This window comes from Panthera pardus, unplaced genomic scaffold, assembly GCF_024362965.1.
Source record: "Panthera pardus isolate Hobbes unplaced genomic scaffold, ASM2436296v1 HiC_scaffold_7, whole genome shotgun sequence".
In the NCBI taxonomy this organism is placed as follows: Eukaryota; Metazoa; Chordata; class Mammalia; order Carnivora; family Felidae; genus Panthera; species Panthera pardus.
Window position 1 is genome coordinate 52,690,010 of NW_026527002.1, and position 26,257 is coordinate 52,716,266.

Here is a 26,257-nt window from a genome sequence, read left to right on the forward strand (position 1 = left end):
ACAATAGCACATGGGTCAAATCTGGCCCATATTCTTTAAACTTAACTGCAGGCTGAGGGTGACCTGATCAGAAGCCAAATAAAAAGCCAATATGCACGTATCTTTTATCCTTGTGTGTGTTGAAGAACTCCATTTCTAGAATATTCTCATAATGATAAAATAACAGAGATGGAGGACAGATTAGTGGTTTCTAAGGGTAGAGCTGGCGGAGGTAGGTATAAACATGAAGGGAGTAGCATGAGGGAGAAGGTCATGATGATAGTTCTTTATATTTTGTTTTTGTCTTTTTTTTTTCATATAAAAAAGTTCTTACCAACCCAGTGGTGCAAAAGCCTAGTAACAGAAAAATCATTTCCCCAATAAAGCAGATCTATTGTTCAGGTAGTAGTGATGTTTACAGAGTGATAGGATACAAGCACATGACCTTCATGCAGCATAAATATGTGTGCCATCCCATATACAATCCCTTATAGACCCAGCCTGGTTCTTCTCCAACGCTGCCTGTTGGGAGTTGTGCCTGATTTTATTACTAGTTTCCATCTGAATCCATTTGGGAATGGGGTGATTCTGCTTTTGTTTCTTAGCCAGGAACAGTCAACCCAACACACTATGATGGCAGAGAAAAGAAGATAGTACTTTATCTTGACTGCACTGAAGGCTGTACAAATCTACAGAAGTGATGAAATGGCATAGAACTATTTACACACATTGTACCTATGTCTATGTCCTGGTTGCGGTAATGCATCATAGCAACATAAATGAAAAAATTGGGATGAACTAGGTTTAGGCTACAAGAGACCTCTCTGTACTATTTTCACAATTTTCTGTGAATCTATAATTATTCCAAAATGAAAAGTTAAAAAAATACACACATCTATACACAAGGAAATTCACAAGATAAAATGAAACACAGCCAATTTTATTCAAATTCCCCCAAATTTATACACAATGTTGTTTCTAAAATGCATGTCATCCTTTATATAATGATTTTATTATTTCATTTTTATAGTTTTTTCATCTTGTCTTTATACACTTCTTCAGTAGAAGCCAGAGTCCTGAGTTGCCCAGTTAGGAGCCTAAAACATGCAAAGGGAAATTGACAGAGTTAGAAGAAAGTACTTTCTGAAAAAGCTAACTTACAAAGTGATACTAGCATTTCCTTTCAGTACTCCTGCCCAAACCCCTCTCTAAGATTTTAATGACCTCTGCAATTTCTAAATCATGCCACTTACAACAATAAAAAACAAGTCAAAATATCATCTGAAACAGTTTTTGACCAATTATAAAGTATAACAATGACAGTATCACCAACATTATAACAAAAGTCAATACAAATTGGTCTTTAAGCATACAGAAAATAACATCATATAAAAGTTATCTTTTTAGGTTGAGTTATTCTAGACGTGGCTGGAACAGTCATGAACAATAATTTCCCATTTCTTCCTTCTCTTCTTTGAAAAACTACTCAAAGGACACAAACCTTCTGTTAAAATTTCAATCACATGAGGTCTCTGAATGTTCCATCTATTTTAGGAAGCAGTTGTACTTCCTAAAAATAATAACTTCCTACCCTTCAGTTACACATAATCGTAATAGCTAAGAAGCATTAAAGCTGGTTTGGGATTCCAAAATTACATGGCTGTTCAAGTTTAATATCTAATATGTAGGATATTTACCAAAAGAAGGGATATATATATTTTTTGACATAGTTAAATATGACAGATAAAATCAATTTTTTAAAGATCAACACTAAACCACACATGTAAGATGTAATAACGATGTTATATTCTTGCTAAATTCGAGACTGAATAGAAAATATGTGGTTCTTACCTCAGACCTACTATTCTGATTAAGTTTCTTCTCAATATTCATGGCCAACATCTGGCTTCTAAATGAAAGGCTTTTGGTCTTTTCAATCACTTGCTGATAGGGTGAGACTGCATTGTTACCCATAACCACATGACCCTAAAATAAGACAGAGGGAAATTGATCCTGTAATATTACAACCATGTTTCCCAGTAAGTCATGAGCATCACATCACAACACTACCTGACTGTTGCACACATTTTTATGCACTGTACAGAGGTGACAATATAACTCCAGCAACAAAAAAAACAGGTGGTTGCTGTTGCCTTAAAACAAAGCAAAAATTCTAACAGAATAGAACAAAATGTCCTTAATGAAAAATTCCCAAAAAAGCATAAAATAATCAGCAACTTATATCAAGATGTAGCATAACTAACATAATACTCACTAATTTAGAATCAATCTTGGCATCCAGTCTTGCATTTCTAATCAAATTTACGATCCACCTTTCAGCTTCTTCTGGAGTCATGTTCAGTTTGTCTGCCAACATGCTAATGAAAAAAGTAAAAACAATGTTAATGGAGTCTAAAACCTTGGTTTCATGTCCACAGTCTTTGAACCACACTCTGCATAGAGACTTTCAGGTATTTATGGATCACCTCTCTTAAATACTGTGACTTAATAACTGCACTATTCCATGTTTGTGCAATTATCTAATACTGTGCATGACCTATCCCCATTCCACCAACCAGACTGTTAAGATCCTTGAGGGGAGAGGACCACATTTCACATTTATAGAAATCTTTCTGGCTTCTAGAATAGTACCTTACACTTGGCAGGTGCTCAATTAATAATGCTCTAAGAGAGGAAAGGTTTTATAATGTATAAAGATTATACAAATTAAACCTACTACAAGGAACATCAGTGATAAGTATAATATAATGAAGTAACTAAAACTCAGGTCTGGTGTATATGTTTGCATTAAACTCCGAGGGCACTCTGGGAATTGTACACTATACAACCTAAATGTTAGCCAATGAATTTCAAAGGAAGGAGAAAGATACACATACATAAAATATGAGGAGGGTGGAGGAGGGAGGAAGACAAAGAGGGGAGAGAGGGAGAGAGGGAGGGAGGGAGGGAGGGAGGGAGGGAGAGAGAGAGAGAGAGAGAGAGAGAGAGAGAGAGAGAAGGGAGCTAGGGAGATGCCTGGGGTAAAAAAGATACCATTATAGAGCTCAATTTATCAGGACTAATAAAAGCACCCCTTGGCAGTACATAAGTAAACCACTCAGCTGATGGAATAGTATGCATATATAGTATTAAAGAGTACAGAGTATAAATGTATTCACATATGCATGTTTAAACATTAACTGTTCTCTTTTCATCAGTCTTCACTGAAGACATTACACACTTGCCAGGCCCTCTAATGTTATCACTGGTTTGATGAAAAGAACTAGAGTACCAATAATACAATCTTTCCTTAGAATATTATAAACTAAAATTCCTGATCCGATGTCAAGACACTGGCAATCATATCATTATGTAATTCCAGACTTTCCAACACAAATAACCTAATTTATAAAAATACCCTTATGAGAATAATATTATCTATGCTATCCCCATGTTACACATTTATTGAAAAAGAGTTAACAGAAGTTCGTTCAAAATGTAAAAATTAATGCGGCGCCTGGGTGGCTCAATGGGTTAAGCGTCCAACTTCAGCTCAGGTCACAATCTCGCTGTTCTGAGTTCAAGCCCCATGTCTGTGCTGACAGTTCAGAGCTTGGAGCTTGTTTCAGACTGTGTCTCCCCCTCTATCTGCCCCATCCCTGCCTGCGCGCGCGCGCTCTCTCTCTCTCTCTCTAAAAATTAACATAAAAAAAATCTTTAATGAAAAATTTAAGTTAGGTTATCAATAAAATAAGTACAAACTAAATCTATGCAGATATACAATTAAAATTTATCCATAAAGGTGAGCCTGGATAGCTCCATCGGTTAAGCATCTCTTGGTTTCGGCTCAGGCCGTGATCTCACAGTTTGGGAGTCTGAGCCTCGTGTAGGGCTCTGTGCTAACAGTGCAGAGTCTACTTGGGACTCTCTCTCCCTCCCTCTCTCTCCGTGTCCCTCCTCAGCTCGTTCTGTCTCTCTCAAAAAGATAAGCTTAAAAAAAAAAACAAAAAAACTTATCCTTAAAATATGCTTGGAGCTAATAACATCTTGATGAATACGAGCAAAAACACCACCATAAAACTCCCTGGATTTATGTGTCAAAATTTTGTTCTCTGTCTTTCTGTGATCGATTTTGCTCTAAATACAACATTCTCAGCAAGCAGAAAGAACAATTAATCCATGACTATTAATTCAATTTCATGACTTCATTTTATTCTCTTTATCACTGTTCTCTAATAACCCTAATTTTATTTAAGCTACTAAAAATAGGGAACTACATCAACTTACTTAAACAAGCAGGTGTGTTTTTGACTAGTAAAAATTCCTGCAACTGGTGTTTCCTGTGGTTTCCCATAAACTCCTGTGTTTCCTGCTGGTGCTTGACTAATTTTAGAAATGTGTAAATTTCATTGTCTCTACACTTCTATAGTAAGCAAATGTCTGCTACTCTTACCTAAAACTCAACTCTAAATGTAAAGAACAGATTTTCCAAAACATACGGATTATTTTATCACCTCCTATAGCAATTTATCTTTCGTATGCCTCCTGCATCTCCCCAAACATAACTCATTAAAGTGAGGCCAAAGCATTTTACTCTGAAAAGCCAAAAGAAACTGTACTAAATATATTAAAATTCCAATGTTTAAGATCACTATATTCTATTTTATTTTTTTTAATATAAAATTTATTGTCAAATTGGTCCATACAACACCCAGTGCTCATCCCAGCAGGTGCCCTCCTCAATGACCATCACCCACCCTCCCCGACCTCCCACCCCCCCATCAACCCTCAGTTTATTCTCAGTTTTTAAGAGTCTCTTATGGTTTGGCCAAACCACTATATTCTATTTTAAAGAGCAGAAAAATTATTCCCAGTAAGCTATGAATTATGTAGAGTTGGTAGTGTAAAGATGCTTTAAAATTATAATATATAACCTATTTATGAGGCTGTTTAAATAACTAAAATTATAATGAAACATGGTCTTGAAGCCTAGGTTATCTATTAGATTCCTCTAGATGCTGTCACATCTAACTGAGAAGACCTAGAATTCTCTCTTTAACCACTGCCTTTTATCTAACCACTCTACTGTCATCTTGAAAGACTTTCCTCTCCACCCACCATACTAAACCTCTCTATTCATTACACTTGCCAGGTTTTTAATCACTTCAGGACCTTTGCATATACTGTGCCTTCTGCTTAAAAGGCTCATCCATCATCTTCACTTAACTGTTACACAGGTCTCAGCTAAAACAGTACCCTCATAGGCCTTCCACGACACCTCTGTAAACTGTAATGTATCTTTGATTTCATAGCCCCTCTATATTCTTTGGAGCAGTCATAATAGGTGTAACTTCCTGTTGTTGAGTATCTGCTTTCATGATACACTGTATAAGCAACCAAAGAGAATGTACCAAAGTTTCTTTGTTCACTGTATCTACCTAGCAATTAGCACAATGCCAGGTTTACAGGAGACAATTAATAAAAATTTACTGTCTGACTCCTATACTAGTCACTTCCCTAGTTCAGGCTCTATTAGTGTTTCCTAGTTTTTTAACTCATCTACCTCTCCAGTCTCTCCTTAATCTATTTTATATAATTGCTAACTAACCAGTTTATTCCCAAATTCCTTTCAAAACTTTAACACAGTCCTTTTACCAAAACAATAAAATCCAAACTTCTAAATATCTCATTCATGGTTCTATACAATTCGGCTACAACCTAACTTTCCAAATTCCCATTATTCTCTCCCATGAACACTACATGCCAGCCAAACCAAACCAATTATCTTCCTTCCTTGGCATTCACTCAACAAAATATGAACTGTTAGATGTTAACAATAAAATACAGTCTGTTCCTTACTTTTATAAAGTTTAAGCCAGGGGTTGGGGAGTAGAGGACAATAACTTCATCCCCAAAATATATAAACTATTTTAAGTGTAAAGATGAATAAAGTAGAAAGAGCTATGTGAGATGCACAAGAGTTTACTATTCTAGTCTGGAGGTTTGGGGACTTCTTATTTAAGGAAATATTTAAGGTCAGATTTTAACATAAAAGACAGAAAAGTTTACTCTGTATAACTCCATAGAGAATTCTTCATCCTTTCTTTCTTTACATCCATATTCTATCTCATATTCCAACATGGCTGGGGCAATGTGGCAACATGCATCAAGACCCACAAATATCTGCAAACTCTGACCCATAATCCTACGCTGGGGATTTACTGCTTTGCATTGTGCTTGTTGATCCTTTATGTATTAAATCAAGTCAAAGAAAAACCTGAATAATGTCCAAGAAGTATTAATAAATTATTGATGGCATCTCAGGTTATCTACGCTACCAATCACTCTGAAAGTGAATTAAAGAATGTGGCAACAGTCCAGTGTCTTTTAAGTAACAGGAAAATATACAGGGTAAAAGAAATTAAATGACTGATAGAAAGAAATCCTCAAAACTTGACAATACTCTTATAGTCCAGTGATTTTATGCAAAAATAGTAAAGTTTTAAAAATAAAACTATAAATCCTATTAAAGCTTAAAAAACAAAACGTTGGCTTAAGCTATCCTATACCATGCTTACCTTGTGTTATTTAAATTAACTCAGTTTATTAATACACTAAAAGACAAAATGTACCGAAATGCAGAATTTCTGAGAAAAGTATCTATTTGATCTAGATTTTAAACACAAAAATAATTTCCAGATTGTTCAGATTTTATAGAAACTCTCAACCTCATCTGGCAGCTTAAAGCTGACATCTAAATATTTGTGTAAATGTCCCTTATATATATCTTTAAGTTGACTAGCACACCTTTCTCAAGTAATGCAACAACATATTGAATATGTTAAATGAGAAATACATATGGAGCCACAAAAGACCCTAAGTAGCCAAAGCGATCTTGAGCAAGAATTACAAAGCTGGAAGCATAACACTTCCTAATTTCAAACTATTGTTACAAAGCTTTGCATAGATGTTCAACTAATTTATGATAAAGGAGCTAAGAATATACAATGGAGAATTATATATTGTTTGATTATATATTCTTCAATAAATGATGCTGGGGAAAATGGACAACCACATGCAATAGATTGAAAATGGACCACTATCTTACACCATAAACAAAATTGACTCAAAATATATTAAAGACTGAATAAAGACCTGAACCTAAGCTATAAACTCCTCTAAGAACACACAGGTGGTAGGCTCCTTGACATCAGCCTTGGCAATGATTTTTTTTTTTTTAACGTTTATTTATTTTTGAGACAGAGAGAGACAGAGCATGAACGGGGGAGAGGCAGAGAGAGAGGGAGACACAGAATCGGAAGCAGGCTCCAGGCTCTGAGCCATCAGCCCAGAGCCCGACGCGGGGCTCGGACTCAGCACCGTGAGATCGTGACCTGGGCTGAAGTCGGACGCTTAACTGACTGAGCCACCCAGGCGCCCCGGCAATGATTTTTTGATCTGACACCAAAAGTAAAGACAACAGAAGCAAAAATAAACAAGTGGGACTATATCAAACTAAAAAGTCTGCATAGCAAAAGAACCCATCTACAAAATCCAAGAGTAAGCTACCAAATGGTAGAAGATATTGCAAATGACATATCTATGGGGTTAATATCCAAAATATATAAGGAATTACTACCACTGAATAGCAAAAAACAAAAACAAACAAAAAACCAAATAATTTAACTAAAAAGTGGGCAGAGGACCTAAATAGACATTTTCCCAAAGAAGACATACAGATGGCCAACAGGTACATGACATGCAAATCAAACCTACAATGAGATATCATCTCACACTTAGAATGGCTATTATCAAAGATAAGAAATAACAAGTGTTGGCAAGGATGTGGAAAAAAGAGAAGACTTGTACATTGTTGGTGGAAATGTAAACTGATACATTCTGGATGGAAAACAACATTGACCTTGAGGGCATTATGCTAAGTGAAATAAGACAGAGAAAGACAAATACTATATGATCTCACTTTATATGTGGATTCCATATGTGGAAATTCTTTCTTTTCATTTATAATTTTTTTAATATAAAGAGAGAGAGAGAGAGAGATTGCAAACCGGGGAGAGAGGCAGAAGGAGAGAGAATCTTAAGTAGGCTCCACACTCAGCATGGAGCCCAATGCGGGGCTCAATCCCACAACCCTGGGAAGATGACCTGTGTCAAAATCAGGAGTCAGATGCTCAACCGACCGAGCTACCCAGGCAACCCTGGAATCTTAAACAAAACAAAACAAAGCAAAACAAAAACTAAAAAAACAGGCCTTGATACAGAGAACAGATTGGTGGTTGCCAGAGGTGGTGATGGGTGGAGGGACAGGTGAATTGGTTAAAGGGGTCAAATGGCACGAACTTCTAATAATAAAATAATTCACGAGATGTAATGTATAGCACGGTGACTACTGTTAATAATATTGCACTGTATATTTGAAAGTTTCCAAGAGAGCAAACCTTAAAAGTTCCCATCACCAAAAAAGATCTTTGCAACTATGCGTGGTGATGGATGGTAACTAGACTTATTGTGGTGACCATTTCACATCAAATCCTTATGTTATACATTATGTTGTCCATGATGTTGAAACTAATATGTTATATATATCAATTATAGCTCAACAAAAACACTAAAATAAAAGGCTAGCAATATCCTTTGAAAAATTACAAACTGTTGTGATACTGCATCCATAAAATAAGAACTGAAAGATGTGACATCATGGATTTGTTTTTTTACCTACAGAAGGTTTGGAAGAAGATGTTGAGAAAATCTCCCCAGAGTGTAGAACATAAAGACAAAGGTATGGAAATTGGAGAGAAAAGGTAAAAAAATTAGAAGTCTAGTCCAGGAGATCCACTATCCAAACAACAGTAGTTTCAGAAAGAATAAACAGTGAAAATAAAAGAAAATAAATCATTGAAGAAATAATGCAAAAAAAAAAGTTTCCCAGAACTGGGGCATGAGTTCCCAAATTAAAAGGGTCCAGTATGAAGAATTAAAATAAACCTACACTAAGATATATCACCGTGAAATTTCAGAGCAATGGGAGCAAAGAAAAATAATCCTTCAAATTGTTAGAGAGGGAAACAAAACACCTATATGTAAAAGATCAGAGATAAAAATAGCTTCTGACTTCTAGAGCAGAAAGCTTCTAGAAGGCGACAGAACAAAGTCTTCAAAATTCTGGAATAAAGTAGTTTTCTACCTAGAATACCATGCCTAATACCATTATTCAAATATGAGAGTAAAGTGGACATTTTTAGATATGACTATTTTACCTCTAAACAACCTCCCTTATAAAGCTATTGAAGGACAAACTTTACCAAAATATGATAGTAAATCAAGAAAAAAAGGAATACAATAAAACTGGAGCTCTATTACAGGAGACAGACTAAAGGAATCTTCAGAACAAAGGACAAAGGGAGACAAATGTGCAACAGGCATAGAGAGCAACAAGTCCAGATCTTTTTCCCATAGATATAACTGATAGAGTAATTAGTCTTGAGAAGAGATTTATAAACTGGCAAACAGTCTGAAGTGTAATTAGTGATAAAGACACTAAGAAAAACAACTAAGCAAATGGGAGGAAAATGGCAATTACCAACTCCACAGAGTATAGTGAATACTAAAACACATTACAAATCTTATTTGAAACAATTTGGTGCTTGTTCAGGAACCCAGAGATAATTACAACAGATTAAAGCATTCAGAAAAAGTCCCATATACAAATGACAATTCAAAATGTGATATGGGTGGCATTTCAAATTAGTGGGAGAAAAGATAATTTTTCAATAAATCATGTTGACTGGCCATTTAGGGGAAAAAAAAGGTAGTGTCTTCCTTATTCTCTATTCCCAAGTATAAATCCTAGGTGAATTTAAATAGAAAAAATACAGCCATAAAAGTCCTAGGAAAAAACATAAATAGCATATAAACCTATTGTGAGAAAGAATTTTAAATAAAATACAAAATCCAGTATGACAAATTATTAGTAGTAACTCTGACTACAGCAAAATGTTAATAATTTTTCAGTGACCAAAAAAAAAAAATAAATAAAAAATAAAAGGGGAAATATATAGGATTCTAAGTGCTATTTCAAAAAGACAAAGTGAAAATAAGTATTTCACCCTCAGTTCTGTTTCATTAAACACGTTCATGCCTCTAGCACAAAACCAGATACTTTCCTTGTTTCTGGGCAGTAATTAAGACCAGTGGTCCTTCCTAGGAACATCAGTCTAAATCTAGAGAACCAATTAGGGTTCCACCAACTCTATGTCAATTTTCTTTCAGGTTTTTAATTACTAATTTTATGTATTTCAAAAACTATGAACTTAAGCATTTACCCATGGGGTCCTCTTGCCTGCTTTTCACTGAAGACTGAGGCCAACTATTTAGCATATCCAAAGTACTCCAGTCTTTTACAAAGGTAGGACAACTAATTTAAGAATGAGTATTAAGAATAAACTGCTGAACTGTAAAACTGGAAGGAAATAGGAGAAAGAAAAAAGGAGAAAACTGAGAAATGCTTAATGCTGTGTGACAACTAAAAATTCTCACTGAATTTTCCAGTATCTCCTTAGTCAAAAATAAGAATATAGGCATACCTCTAATTGAATTTCATTTTACTGAGCTTCACAGATACTACATTTTTTTAAAAATTGAATGTCTGTGGCAACCCTGCAAAGAGCAAGTCTACTAGTTACATTGTTCCAACAGCATTTGCTTTCTTCATGTCTTTGTGTCACATTTTGGTGCTTCTCACAGGATTTCAAACTTTTTCACTATTGTTATATTTGCTACGGTGATCTGTAATCAGTGATAATTGATGTCACTACTGTTAACAGTTTTGAAGTACCATGAAACTCACGTAAGACAGCAAACTTAACCCATAAATGTGTGTGTTCTGACTGCTCTACTGATGGCTGTTCCCCATTTCTCACTCCTTAGGCCTCCCTATTCCCTGAGACACAACAATACAGAAATTAGGCCAATTAATAACCCTACAATGGCCTCTAAGTGTTCAAGTGAAAGGAGGAGTCGCATGTCTCTTAGTTCAAATCAAAAGCTAGAAATGATTAAGTTTAGTGGGGCCGGCATGTCAAAAGCTGACACAGCCTGAAAGGTAGGCCTCTTATGCCAGTTAGCCAAGTTGTGAATGCAAAGGGAAAAGTTCTTGCAGGAAATTAAAAGTGCTACTCCAGTGAATACACGAATGATAAGAAGTCAACAGCCTTACTGCTGATAGAAAGTTTTAGTGGTCTGGAAAAAAGACCAAAACAGGCACAACATTCCCTGTCAGTTCTATGAAGGCTGAGAGAAGTAAGAAAGGCCAAGGAAAAAAAAACTGAAGTTCCTGGAGGCTGGCCATGAAATTTAAGAAAGGAAGCTATCTCCAGAACATAAAAGTACCCAAGGTGAAGCAGCAAGTTATCCAGAAGATCTAGCTAAGATAATTAATGAACGTGGCTACACCAAACAATAGATTTTCAATGTAGACCAAACAGCCTTATATTGGAAGAAGATGCCACCTTGGACTTACACAGCTAGAGAGGAGGAGTCAATGCTTGGATTCAAAGCCTCAAAGGACAGACAGACTGACCCTCTTGTTAGGGACTAATGCAGCTGGTGACTTTAAGTTGAAACCAATGGTTCATTTACCATCCCCAAAATCCTAGGGCTCTTAAGAATTATGCTAAATCTACTCTGCCTATGCTCTGTAAATGAACAACAAAGCCTGGATGATAGCACATCTGTTTACAAAATAGTTAACTGAGTATTTTAAACACACTGTTGAGATGTACTGCTCAGGAAAAAAAATTCCTTTCAAAATATTACTGCCCACTGACAATGCACCTCATCACCCCAAGAGCTCTGATGGAGACGTACAATGAGATTAATGTTGTTGTCGTGCCTGCTAATACATCATCTGTTCTGAAGTCCACGGATCAAGGAGTAATTTCAAGTGTTATTATTTAAGAAATTCCTAGGGCTATAACTGCCATACACAGTGATTCTTCTGTTGAATCTGGACAAAGTAAATTGAAAACCTCCTAAAGATTCACCATTAAGATGCCATTAACAGAGGCGCCTGGGTGGCCTAGTCAGTTGAGCGTCTGACTTCAGCTCAGGTTATGACCTCGCAGTTTGAGTTCAAGCCCTGCGTTAGGCTCTGTGCTGACAGCTCAGAGCCTGGAGCCTGCTTCGGATTCTGTGTCTCCCTCTCTCTCTGACCCTCCCCAGCTTCTGCTCTCTCTCTCTCTCTCTGCCTCTCAAAAATAAACAAACATTAAAACAATTAAAAAAAAAAAAGATGCCATTAAGATTATTTGTGATTCATGGGAAGAGGTCAAAATATCAACATTAACAGGGGTTTGGAAGAAGTTAATTCCAAGCCTCAGATGATTTTTAAAAATTCCAGACTGGGGGCGCCTGGGTGGCTCAGTCGGTTAAGCGGCCGACTTCGGCTCAGGTCATGATCTCACGGTCTGTGAGTTCGAGCCCCGCGTCAGGCTCTGTGCTGAGAGCTCAGAGCCTGGAGCCTGTTTCAGATTCTGTGTCTCCCTCTCTCTCTGCCCCTCCCCTGTTCACACTCTGTCTCTCTCTGTCTCAAAAATAAATAAACGTTAAAAAAAAAAAAAAAAAAAATTAAAAAAAAAAAAAATTCCAGACTTCAGTGAGGAAGTAACTGCAGATGTGGTAGAAATAGGAAGAAAACGAGAATGAGACGTGGAACTTGAGGATGTGACTGAATTGCTATACTTTCATGGTAAAACTTTAACAGATAAGGAGTTGCTTCTGATGCATGAGCAGAGAAAGTGGTTTCTTGAGATGGAATCTACTTTTGGTGAAGATTATTGAAAATGACAACAAAGGATTTAGAATATTACATAAACTTAGTTGATAGAGCAGGGACAGGGTATGAGCGAACAGACTCCCCATTTGGAAAGAAGTTCTACTGTGGGTAAAATACTATCAAACAGCATCACATGCTACAGAGAAATTGTTTGTGAAAGGAAGAGTCAATATTATGTGGGAAACTTCATTGTCTTATTTTAAGAAATTGCAGCAGCTACCCCAATCTTCAGCAACCACCACCCTGTTCAGTCAGGGGCAATTAAAACTGAGGCAAGACCCTTCATTAGCAAAAAGATTATGATTCACTAAAAGCTCAGATGATGGTTAGCATTTTTTAGTAATATTTTTAAAAAATGTTTATTATTCATTCTGAGAGAGAATGAGCACACATGTGAGCCAAGAAAGGGGCAGAGAGAGAGAGAGACAGAGAGAGAATCTCAAGCTGTCAGCATGGAGCCCAATGTGAGGCTCGATCCCATCAACTGTTAGATCATGGCTTGAGCCGAAATCAAGTCAGACACTCAACTGACTGAGCCACCCAGGTGCTCCATTAGTAATATTTTTAAATTAAGGTATGTACATTCTTTAGACATAATGCTACATTGCACACTTAACAGACTAGAGACTATATATACTGGGAAACAAAAAAATTCATTCAACTAGCTTTTATCCCAAGTAAGCTCCACACTCAGTGATGAGCCTGACATAGGGCTTGATCTCATGACTCTGAGATCATGACCTAAGTCGATATCAAGAGTCAGATGCTTAACCAACTGAGCCACCCAGGTGCCCCCATTTGAACAGCTTTATTGTGATATTCACTTTATTACAGTGGCCTGGAACCAAACCTGCAGTATCTCCAAGGTATGTCATATATTACTTAACAGTTAACACAGAAATACAAAAATATTTTTGAAACGAGTTTATCTCCATCTGGAAATACACCTTTCTATATTTTTCTTTAATATCAGGAAATAAAATTATGAATAGTAACTGTAAGAAAGTTAATAAGAACTTTAAGAAAAATATTAAGATCTAAAATGTTATTTAACAAAGTAGAATGGCTTCAAGAGTAGTTGGCAAATATCTTCTTTTCTGAAAAGTCAAACTAATTCTCTAAAGGAAAATTACATTAATGTATGCTCCAACATGTTTATCACACACATTCAAAGTATTACTTCCATACTTTATTTTTATCTACAATTGAAAACCGGTCCAAGAATTACTCTAGAGCAGCTTTTAAACTTCAGACACACACCATATCTCATAAACTGTTCAACTATACTAAATTAAATCCCACCACAGTAATCTTTTATGACAGATGTTGCATACTTTATGGTAAACAGATTGGTAACTTATCCTACAAATCTATACGGTTGTATATAAACTGATAAAAACATTCTTTTTTTTAATGTTTTTATTTATTTTTGAGAGAGAGAGAGAGAGAGAGAGAGAGAGAGAGAGAGAGAGAGAGAGAATGAGTGGGGGAGAGGCAGAGAGAGAGAGAGGGAGACAGAATCCAAAGCAGGCTAGAAGCTCTCAGCTGTCAGCACAGAGCCCAATGCAGGGCTTGAACTCGTGAACCGTGAGATCATGACCTGAGCTGAAGTCAGACACTCAACCAACTGAGCCACCCAGGCACCCCTAAAAACATTCTTTATAAAGATATGCATTTTTATAAAGATATGACTATCACATGTGTTTAGTCAAGAAACCTATCAACTGAGAATGTTCCAAATCACTAATGGAAAAAGTTGTTTAATAAACAACCATTGGTTCTAGAATATGTACTATTCTCTTAAGCATTTAAAATGTGTCCACTTTTGGACAGAAAGGAGGCCGGAGACCAATCTCCCTGGTCCCCCCAAAAAGGACAGAATATTAAATAATTTTAGATTAATTAGAAGCAGAGAAATAGGTCAGCACAAACTTGTGAATAGAATACTGTGTCATAATTAGTATACAGTGGGGAAAAAAGTCTACTTTGCAGCTTAAACATATTCCATTTGCAGAGTTAACAGGGTTCACTAAAGCTTTAATCTAAATTACTCTGGGATTTTCCAACACACAATTTATAAATTATGTCCATGTCATTCTCATTACTCTATTTTTCTTCAAAACACCTATCATAACTTATAATTTTGTCTTTATTTAATTTGCTTCTTCCTCTGGATTTAAAGTTCTGAGGCTGTGCTCACTACCTTCTAACCAGTGCTTGGCCACAAGAGGCACTCATTCACATCTGCAGTATTTTCTTCTTTGAAGACCTATACTAGTTATACTGTTGCTAATTACATCATAATCATGACACCTAGTGTGTCTATCCTCTCTGGAAAGTTGAACATTACCTTTTAAAAAAGTTTTTGCATATTCTTCAAGTAACAAAATTATAGAAATGGTTAACAGATGAGAATGTATCAATATCAATACACTGGTTGTAATATTTTACTACAGTTTGTGAGATATTATTGCGAGATGTTATCACTGGAAATGTGAACTGTGTAAATGGGAAACTGTGAAGAACAAAGGGGATTTATTATTTCCTACAACTTCATGTAAATCTATAATCATCACAAAATAAAAAGTGTAATTAAAAACGGGTTTTACATCAGAATTACTTAGAGGAGCTTTAAAAAAACATAGTCCTTCTTTATTTTTGTTTATTTCATTTTAAAAGCTTCCCACTTGATTCTAATATGCTGTCAGGACTACAACTCACTAATTCAGAGCAATGTTTCCACCAAAGGCTGAGTGCACCTGGGAAGCTTTAAACCCAGATTCCCAAGCCTTGATCCCAGAGATTCGGAAATCTATACTTTTTAAAATTTAAGTTAATGTTGTTTTAAGTTCTCCAGATGACTTTGATGTACACCTGGGTTAAAAACCTGTATTACAGGGGCACCTGAGTTGCTCAGTCAGTTAAGCATCTGACTTTGGCTCAGGGCATGACCTCCTGGTTCCTGAGTTTGAGCCCCACATCAGGTGAGCTTGAGTCTAGCTTCAGGCTCTGCACTTTCTCCCCCTCTCTCATGGGATTCTCTCTCCCTCCCTCTCTCTCTCTGTCCCTTGCTCACTCACATACTCTCTGCATGTGTCTCTTTCTATCTTAAACAAATAGAAACAGAAACATCTGGATTACAGAACAATGAGTTTTTTCTATGTACTATTTAAAGGTAAACATTAAGCTCTGTTGGTCATTACCATGGATTTCAAACCCTTAGAGTCTGCATTTTGACATTTTCTGTATTTATAAAAGCCCAACTTAAATGTTTAACATTATTTTAAACCATATTCCAAACCCATTAAAGCAGCTTTAAAAAATGAAAAACCTAACCCCTAGACTAAGTCCTACTGTACACACCCTCCACCCTGCCAATGAACCTTACAGAGATCTCGTTGTTGCTATAAGACAACTATTTCTTTTTCACCCATAGCTATACTTTCTGCTCTGCCCCTATCTTCTTAATTCCTTACATACTAAAAATACTAAATCACTGATTTTTCACTCCATTACTTTAACAGGATGTAAATGTGTGCCTAAAAAACTGGCAACTTGATGCAGTGGTTCTCAATCCTGGATGAGCTTTGGTGAATAAACACTTTGAAGGTATAGGGGAGCAGCTCTGTTAGACATCACAGCAGAACATATCCAGAAAATCTGATCCAAAAACTTTGAAATGGCTTCAGGAAATCTGTATTTGTAAAATAAAATAAAACTCTATGATTCTGAGACACAAAGTTAAACAGTGACTTACGGTTTCCATCTTTATCCTCTGGCTTTTAGTGAAAAGACTAATGATAAATTAGTCTCAATCTGATATTTCTAAAAATATCAACTGTGCACAATGAAAAAAAAAGAATTTATAGTGAGGTATAATACAATGAATGTCAGAGATCTATTAGTTCAGGCTCCGTCATTAAGTAAGAACTACACAGCTCAATGTCTCTGAGCATTAAGTTTCCTAGCTATAAATAAGGGGCTAGAAAACAAAGGAGTTGTACTAGATCTGGTTTTTTGTTTTTTGTGGGTTTTTTTGGTAAAACTGTGTTTCCAGAAGTCTTAGCATCCACCGAAGTGCTTCGGTAGTCAGGAGGAAAGCTGAACAGAGGTACAAGCTAAGCAAGCATAAAGGGACTTTAATTTGACTTATATATACACAAATATATATATAATGTCACATTTGAAAACAAGTTCTAACACACACAACACACATGATTTAAACCATGGTTCTATAATTTGAAATCTGAGCCACATGTAAAGTGTTCAAAAGCCACAAATGGGGATGCCTGGGTGGCTAAGTGATTTTGGCTCAGGTCATGATCTCAGAGTTGTGAAAACAAGCCCCACATCAGCTCCGTGCTGGGCGTGGAGTCTGCTTGAGATTCTCTCTATCCCTCTGCCCCTTCTCTGCTCTCTTTAAAAAAAAAAAAAAAAAAAAAAAAAGCCACAAATGGACTATTGGCTACTATACTAAACAATATAGATACATAACATTTCCATCAGTGCAGAAAAAAGCCCTACTGTTGATGATTCAGTAACTGCACTGTTGGATCAGAAGCTCCCCAAGATTTCTTCCAACTCTAAAATTCCTTAATAATTGAAGAAAATGCATTATAATGTAAGTATTCAAAATCACCTGAGTTATAGAACATTCCACACACAGCCAAAAGCATTTAAACAACTGAAATACAAAGGAAATACTATCATTATAAAAGAGAAAAGATTTCTGGACTTTAGAAAGCCACTAGAACTTTAGTCTGAAAATGCTTTAGACTTTGTCTAAAGCTACATAAAAAACTACTGGGATCAAAGAACTACAGCATTCAAAGAAAAACATCAAAACTACACTGATACCAACTTTAAAAAATTATTAGGTAATGATAAAGTCACATAAAAGCTTATAGATGATGTATTTCCACTATATTATATCCTGTGAGCTGCACTTTTCTCTTGAGTACACAGGACAAATACTTTATTTCACTGTTAAGCATGGTAAACCAAATCTCAAAAAAGGAAAATAATGAATACAAAGTCCTCAAGTTAATAAAGGGAAGAAGCTAGAGCTGGAACAAACTTTGCTCATGGTACCTCAGTGAAAAAGCATTGTGGACAAAAACACAAATTCACTAATGCAAAGAAATCTATTCATTTAACAAGTATTTACTGAGCATCTCTAATGTACAGAGTCACCATACTAGGTACTAAAGATATAAAAAGGAGAATTTGCTTTCAAAAGGCTGATAACAAGGATAAATATAGTCCTAGGCAAAGCAAAACACCCAAGTGACCATATTCTAATAAGAAATGGGGGAAAGTCTGCAAGAAAAAACAAAATAATAGCATCCCTCTTTCATAAGACTGAATTATAAATCTCTAAAAAAAGAAGAAAAAGGGCATTGCAAGAATTGTTACCTATTGTAACTGCATCCCACATCTCTTTATTTCACAACCAATAACCAATAACATATTAGGAATATGCATGTATTCTTCAAGAGAATCAGATATTTTAAATTATGTCTGCTAGCTATAGTAAAGTACTAATAAAACTGGTCAAGGCTTTAATTCCCATAGGAGAAGCACCATGATTATACCATACTTCAAACTGAAAAACCACTTCAATAACCACCCAGTAAAATTAGGCAAACAAGTACGGATGCCTCAGCAAAAACAAATGGCACTAAAGAAAAACTTTGGTCTACACACAATTCCAAAGAGGCAAACATTAAAGTAATTTTTTAAACATTTATGGAACATATTTACTGTTTGACTTCATCTGTGGCCAAACAGCACTAGTTATTTTTCAAATTCTAATATGTACAATTAGTTTCTAATAGGTTATATAAGTTTCACAATTTTTCCCCCAATAATTTTCTCACACAACAAAGGAAATGTGAACTGAAATTCACCATACTTTCCATGTTTCAACATTTTAGGAGGTCACAGCTTACTATATGAGAATTCAAATATATAATTAAATAAAACAAACTCAATCAACTGAAATGATTACCAAATGTAGTCTTTCAACAGTATTTCTGAATCACTAAGGGCTAATCTCTTCCTTATTTGAACTCCTGTTGAAACCATTCTAAAACGTTATTTTCTCTCTTCTCCCTATATAAGAGTATAACAGTACTTTTTAAAAAGGTACTCAACAATCAGAATACTGCCATGAAGATACCATTTTCAAAAATCATACTATGCCACACATATAGAAGCCAAAGAAGGTATTTCTGAATCTGTACCATCCCATAATAAAAACAAAAGTTAGGATTTTTAATAAATCACTAGACTGTTTTCTTTCCCTTCTAAAGCAAAGGGAAATAAAACAAAAATCCAATTAACTGGAATCCTATTACGTATAATTTTACAGGAAATGGAAATTTCCAGGAATTTAAAAGTAGAAATACAAATCAAATCAGGGTGTTCTTACTTAATGCTGATACACTGGTGGATGCGACAGAAAGTCTCAAATATGAAGAGACGAGCATTTTCAATGAAATCCTCAAGACAAGCCACCAAGAAGAAGTCATTCACAAGTACCTATGTGTGTAAAGTGTAACAAAAAAATTAACAGCACTGACAAGCAATTTTCAAAAATGTGACCCAAAATACTTTCCGTGTGCTTTACTGCAATTCTCTTACCTTACATCACAAGTTATATATACCACAGCACTTTCTAGAATACTATGCTCAAGCCTCTAACAATTTAACCAGAAGTAAATGAATGCTATATGAAAAAAAAAAACAAAAAAAAACAACACCTAATTTAAGCACTGCAGTGTTTCCTTTGTTCTATTGATGACTTTAGCAACCTTTTGACAAAGTAGTTTTGCCCTGCCCGTTATCCGAAATAAATGCTGTGTAGATAACATATCTCTTCTAGGTACTCAAAATCATTATGAAGACTAAATATATGCATATTTGTGAAGTAAATAGACTTGGAAATCTACAAAGGAGAAAAATTCAAGGGGTGGCTCCTATTCCACAGAAGGTATCATAATTAAAAGAGGGTATTTTAACTTCACAGTAATAACCAAGTGCCCCTTGGCCTCAACCAGGCCTAACCAGCTACTTAGTGTATTGGCATATACCAAGACATAATACATAATAACACTACATATGACTACATGAATACAAATTATCACACTCGAGTCTATTTTATTTTGTCCAATGTGTGAAAATCACCCCTGGAGTTGTATTTACATGATAATTTTCTTGTCCTTAGGGAAATAAGATCTTAATCCTTCAACAAACTCTTTATATTTTGTGTTAACACTTGGGTTCAAAAATAAAACTGACAACTGATAACTTACCGATTTGGTAAATGCATTTAACAGGTAAGTTCTTAATTTCTTAAAACTCTACAAACTAACATTTAAAAAAGCCGATAAATCTAACTCAGCTGCTTGAAGGTACTTTAGTTTCTACCAATCAACAGAAGACATTGTGATAAAATTCACGCCCTTATACCTTGACTGGTTTATAGTAAATGTTCAGTACAATCATGTGAAAAATTCTAAAGACAGGCCCACTTATGAAACAAATTTAGAATCTCAGATAGAATGTGCAGTTCTATACAATCTTATACACACACAGGAAATACTTCACATATTCACTAATATAGAGTAAGATATGGAATCATGGGCATATGTGTGAATTTCTAATGCCACCGATGTTTTAACAAACTGTACTAACAAAAGCATACACATATGGCAATATTAAAAATGTCTACATCCCGCACATTTCTAAAACATCAGTCATTTTAAGATTAATATATATTTCTGATATAATCACTTTAATAAAACACTGCAAAGTTAACTTTTACAATAACCAAACATTAAATATTAATTTATAAGTAAAAATTCATACTTACTGATTCACATTCCCTCAGCTTTTTCTGAGCCCCATCAAAGTCAAAGTTAACATATAAGCACTCAACAAATTCCGTGATTGGGTCTTTATATGTGTAAGACTCCTGTAAAATTATGTCAAAGGTCAAGTTGGATTTGATTCAACACTGTTTGGTGGTAGACTGACCCTAGAATATCCCAATATTCCTAGTTTCTCCTCCTTTGTTATTAATTTCTAGCAAATTACCTAGTGTCATCATCTCAAAGCAATTGCTCATATCCTGATTTTAGGCCCAACCTTAAGCATATAATGTCTTCCAGACTGAGTTCTCTATATATTCTCATCCTAGAACCATTCCAAATGCTTTCAAGTTCCTCTATTGCCAAAAGTCTTCCTTACTCAATAACAACCCCAAGTATAAGGGCATTCATTCATAACCTGCTGAATTTGTCTCTTGGTATTTAATTTATCCTTAGGTCAAAACAGCATTTAAGTTCTTTTTCTAACCCATAGTGATTACTGAGAAACTGACTAAAAATCAACCAGTAGGGCTGCAGCTTTTGTATAACTTGGGGACTATTAATACCATATTCTATGTAGAGATCACTACTCTGCAATTAGGTAGGTAAGAGATCTCCCAGAAATGCCAGGCTTCAAATCTCCTTCACTCTGCAATAAAGGCAATGCTAATACACGATGTATATTAAGTATCCACCTAGCAGAGAGGAGTAGTCATTCCATACTACATCTGGCATAAGTATATACTGGAATTAAAGACAGTAAATGCCCATTTGAGTATCCTGGGCTCCTCTCTATGTATACTTCATGTAACCTTTCTCCTATTTTTAAAACATTTTACCTTAAGAACTAAGGGTCCTACTTTAGAAACAGATGTTAGATCTAGTTTAGAGTTTTAAAAGTTAACAAAGATTTTAGTTTTGGGGGACACCTGGGTGGCTCAGTCAGTTAAGTGTCTGACTCTTGATTTTGGCTAAGGTCATGAGCTCAGGTTGTAAGATCCAGCTCCACATTAGGCTCAGCAATGGGCATAGAGCCTGCTGGGGATTTTCTCTCCCCCTCTCCCTGCCCTTCCCCTGCTCGTGTGCGCACACACACGCACGGTCTCTTTTTTTCTCTTATGATAAATAAACATTTTTTAAAAAAGATTTTAGTTTTTACCTGTTGAATAACTTTAACCAGATCTTTTAGTACCTGTCGGCGTTTTCGAACATCTTTGTTTGTTATGACGGCAGTAGTCAAATAGCGCAGAATATGTGGACACATTGTCTGTATTGCATTAAGATACCTAAGGTAAAAATATAAATAACTTTAATATTTTTAACAGTTAATTATTAATAATTTACCCAGTTTCTCTAGACCTAATTTACCATGTGATTAAAAAAAAAAAACCACACACTTGAGCAGCCCATTAGATTGTGCTGTTTCAATAACCTAAATGTGACCAATTAACAATGATTATTATAAAGACCATCTCCTCCAAGAAATAAAAAAACCAGAAGCCTGAGGAGGACACCAGCTTGTATTCCCTAGTTTGAAGGGAAACAGAAGACTCAATTCAGAGGTAAATAATCCTATTACTATTGTTGAGTAAAAGGATTTTGGAAGCCCCCTATATACACTGTCAGTCTGTTTCAAAAGATTGCTAAGCTATGACTCTCAGTCATTCACCTTTTAAAAAAAAATGTATGAAAACATTCTATGTTCAAATAAGTCCTCATAATCAGAAAATGAGGCACTTAAACAAATTAAAGATTCAAAGGATGAAAGTCTATAAACTACAGGGAGAAGGAAACTGTTATAGTATTATAAGGCTTTGGTTAAATTGGTAGCACTGGGAATTAGAAAGGAAGGATTAGATGTCAGACAAATGTCAGCAGGGCCTTGGCTAATATTTAACAAATCCTGCTATTCTGATGATCAGCAGCTGGCCACCCTCTGTCATTTGGGGTTTATCCTGTATTCCTCCTGCTCAATTTCCTTAAATAGCTCCCTAATTTTTACTCAAGAAGTACCTCTAAGTGTCAGGCACTATGCCAGGTTTGGAAATATTTGTCAATAAAGTCCATTCCTCTTGGCTATATATAAACCCCAAAGTACCCATCCAGCTCCACCTCCCACCAGACCATCATTGACCACTTCCTGGTTTTCTCACTTCTTAAAGTTCACTCCACATGGATTGCTCCCCCAAACACATCCCTCTGAAATCCTCAACTCTGGTGTCCTTCAAGATCCAGCTCAGATACCTTATCTTCCAAATTCTTCCAGACTATATTAATAAATCTTTGTATTTCACCACATTGTAGATTCTCCACAAAATGTTGTTTGAACTCCTTAGAGGACTCTAGAATCTGATAATAATAACCTAACAATAATATTTAGTCCCTTCTTATATTCCCTCTAAACAAGGCAGGGTATAAAAACAATCAACACTCAAGAATAAAACAACTTCTAGGAAAAGATAACTAACATCAGTTAAAAGTTTCATCACCTGAAAAATTAAGCCTGAATTTTAGGCAGAAACTTTTTACATTGCAATCTGTTCAGAACAATTGTTTGTCTCAATACTCTCCTGCCAGAGATCTCATGCACAAGCACAAGGATGACTGTTTATCTCAGTATCAGTTTTGAAGTAAATAATTGTAGTAGACATTTCTGGAACTCACTCATAAACTTATCCATACAGCTTAAAAAACTATAAGTTTATTGTCTAAGATGTTAAACATATTTATTTTTACCTATCCTAACTTTATATCACTGCACCATGTATATCTTCATTGTTTTTAATGAAGGATAACTTCTTAGGAAATTGTATCTCACTTTTTTTGAGATGGTAGGGGCTAGCAAAACTTTTGTAAAAGTTTTGCAAAATATTTTAGGTTTTGCAGGTCAGGAGGCACAATTGAGAATACTGTACAGGTTCTTATATGAAAAGAAAACAAACTTCCAAAATATGTTAGTCAAAATATTAATTGTTGAGTATAATTTTTGTAATTCATCTACTAATGAGAACAGAAATTATCTATTGGGGATAATTTTGTTTAATTGCATTCAAAGTTACAAATCCCTAACATTAAAATTAGTTGCAAATGTTTATCTGTAACTGTTGTTCTGTAATGAGATTTTACATACTCAGTCTTTATAAATGTTTTTCATGAATCTAGTACTACCAAATGCTGATATCAACTGACAGAAATGATTTTAATTTAGCATATTTATCACCTGAAAGGCATTATGGAATTCTGTCAAATTCTTGTTATGATATTGCCCTTTAGCATATCATTACACTGCAGATAAATCATCTCCAATTCAATAGCACAGCTAAATGAATTTTGAAATGGAAATCTCCTTTGTACTTACAGTGAGGCCTAAAAGTTCAGGAATTGCAATTTGAGCTTGAAAAATATATCTGCTGCAAATTTGTGTGGGAATGAAGGTTTCCCTTCTTGTTTTAACATGTGAAAGAAAGGCAAACAGATAAAGCCACTGGACATTACCTTTTTTAAAATTTTGGACATTACTTGTTATTCATGCTATGTTAGTTGTCATCATTGTGACAACATACTGCAATATAGTTCTTCAAATAAATACTATATTTATAATATTTATAATATTTTATATTTTTATAATATATTATAAATAATATAATATTTACTATATTTATAATATTTTAGGGTGAATTAAGAAACAATAACAAATTACAGTAAAAGTTACTTTCCAGAGCCACCCAAGGCTTGATAATAAAGATTGAGGGCAATTTTTCTCATTCAGAAAAATTTCAATCTTGCCCTTAGCAGAAAAAAAAAAAAAAATCACATTAAAACTTTGCCATTACTAAGCTATCTAAAGGTTAAGTAGAGAAAGTCAGGATATTCTGTTTCTGACAAAAGTTCATGGACTGAACACAGTTAAGTCCACATGAACAAATGAAGTTCACAGTTGACTAAAATGGTTCAAAATTACACCACAGATTCAACTATTTTCCACAAAGTGTCTAGAGACGAACAATGTACTGAATAACCGTATTTTGAACACTTCTCATTTTTCCCTCCACATATATTTGCAGATTCCACTTCAGGTTGTACTAAATTAGTGTTTTACCAACTTTGAAAATATTTTCACCTGTAGTTATTCCACAGACGATTCATAAAGGCGTATTCTTCAGTCACTTCAAATCCAGCTATGATTCTTCAAACCATACTAATAATATCTATTAACCCATCAAGAGCCAAGGAAAATCACTAAAAATCATATGCCTTGTTTTTTTAATTGATTATTGATGTTGCTCCAAATATCTTCAACTCTTGAGTAACTGTTCTCACCAAAAAGCTAATATTTTTAAACACGTGTATTTTTTCTGGACATTATTTCTTTGGCTGCTGCAACTGAACATGATTTAGAATCACCACTGGTAAAATGGCTTTCCCTGCATGGCCATTCAGAGACTTACTTTGCTTGAAGCCTCATTTTCATTAATTGTGAGGAAATTCTGCTATGAGGAGATATTCTGCTTTAAATTTCCTAGTTTTTCTGATAGTTGCTTTGCTGTCAGTTGGAATATTACAGTCTTGCAATGTGAATTAAAATATATTCTTTCAGCATACCTATAGTGTCAGTTTAATGCTTTGCTTTCTAATTCAATACAAAGTAATCCCACTCCACTGTGCCTTAAGAGTACCTCTGAAGTCGACTTTTCTTGTTTTGACATGAGTATGCATTGGGAATAAACTGTTGGCAGTATGACAATATTCAGGACCCTTGAAACACTGGCCAAGCGTAACTGCAGCATCATGGGGATTCATAGTGTACTGAGTAGCTGTGTGAGGCAACAAGAATGCAACAATGCATGATCTCTGTCACAACTCTCAACTCCCCCTTATAGTTCAAAAGCAGCCAAAGATGCTATGTATATCAATGAACCCAGCTATGTTCCAATAAAAATTTATGATGGACACTAAAACTGTAGTGTCATATAACTTGCAGGTCATAAAATATTCTTTTTTCAATCATTTAAAATGTAAAAGCCATTCTTAGATCACAGGCCATAAGGAAAAAAGCAATGGGCCAGATTTGGTCCATAGTCCAGACTTCCAGTATATAGCACTACCGTGGCTCTGGACTTCCCAACATAGCAGGGACTCCCTATCTTCTAGAACTGAAGTGATCCTTCCTATGTATGTATGTATATGAATCTACACACATCAATACATAAAAAGGGGGAGTGCAGATTAAGAGAGTAACTCTTATGAAGTTAGTTTACCATCTTAAAAATTTACAATCTTGTTGAATCAATGATGATATATTTTAGTTTAAATCCAAGCAAAACCACAGATGTGCTTAACAGTCTACACATGACCACTGTGCTCTTTTGTTCTGTTTCTTTTTACTATCTCCTTTTCTGTCAACTAAAATTTAAGGGTCAATTTTCATCTTCACTGCACTCTTCTAACTTTTCCAGATCTCACTGATAGCTGTGATACCTACAGTGTATTTATAATGCACAATACATCTGTACTTAGTTAAATGTTAAGCTACTTCTTATTATTATTTGTT

At 35.2% G+C, this 26,257-nt stretch overlaps 1 protein-coding gene across 2 annotated transcripts in view; it reads right to left on the reverse strand.

The window, feature by feature from the left end:
- Positions 1 to 898: 898 nt before the first annotated feature.
- Positions 899 to 26,257, reverse strand: part of EIF3E (eukaryotic translation initiation factor 3 subunit E) — a 54,559-nt gene continuing 29,200 nt past the window's right edge. For both annotated transcript variants that reach the window (XM_019467855.2, XM_019467856.2), the window contains 6 exons: positions 21,866 to 21,992; positions 20,709 to 20,810; positions 19,266 to 19,375; positions 2,255 to 2,357; positions 1,831 to 1,965; positions 899 to 1,076 (listed from right to left, as the gene is read on the reverse strand). In XM_019467855.2, the coding sequence (XP_019323400.1) occupies positions 1,038 to 1,076; positions 1,831 to 1,965; positions 2,255 to 2,357; positions 19,266 to 19,375; positions 20,709 to 20,810; positions 21,866 to 21,992 (616 nt within the window). In that variant the 3' untranslated portion in view covers positions 899 to 1,037. The remainder of the gene's footprint in view (positions 1,077 to 1,830; positions 1,966 to 2,254; positions 2,358 to 19,265; positions 19,376 to 20,708; positions 20,811 to 21,865; positions 21,993 to 26,257) is intronic.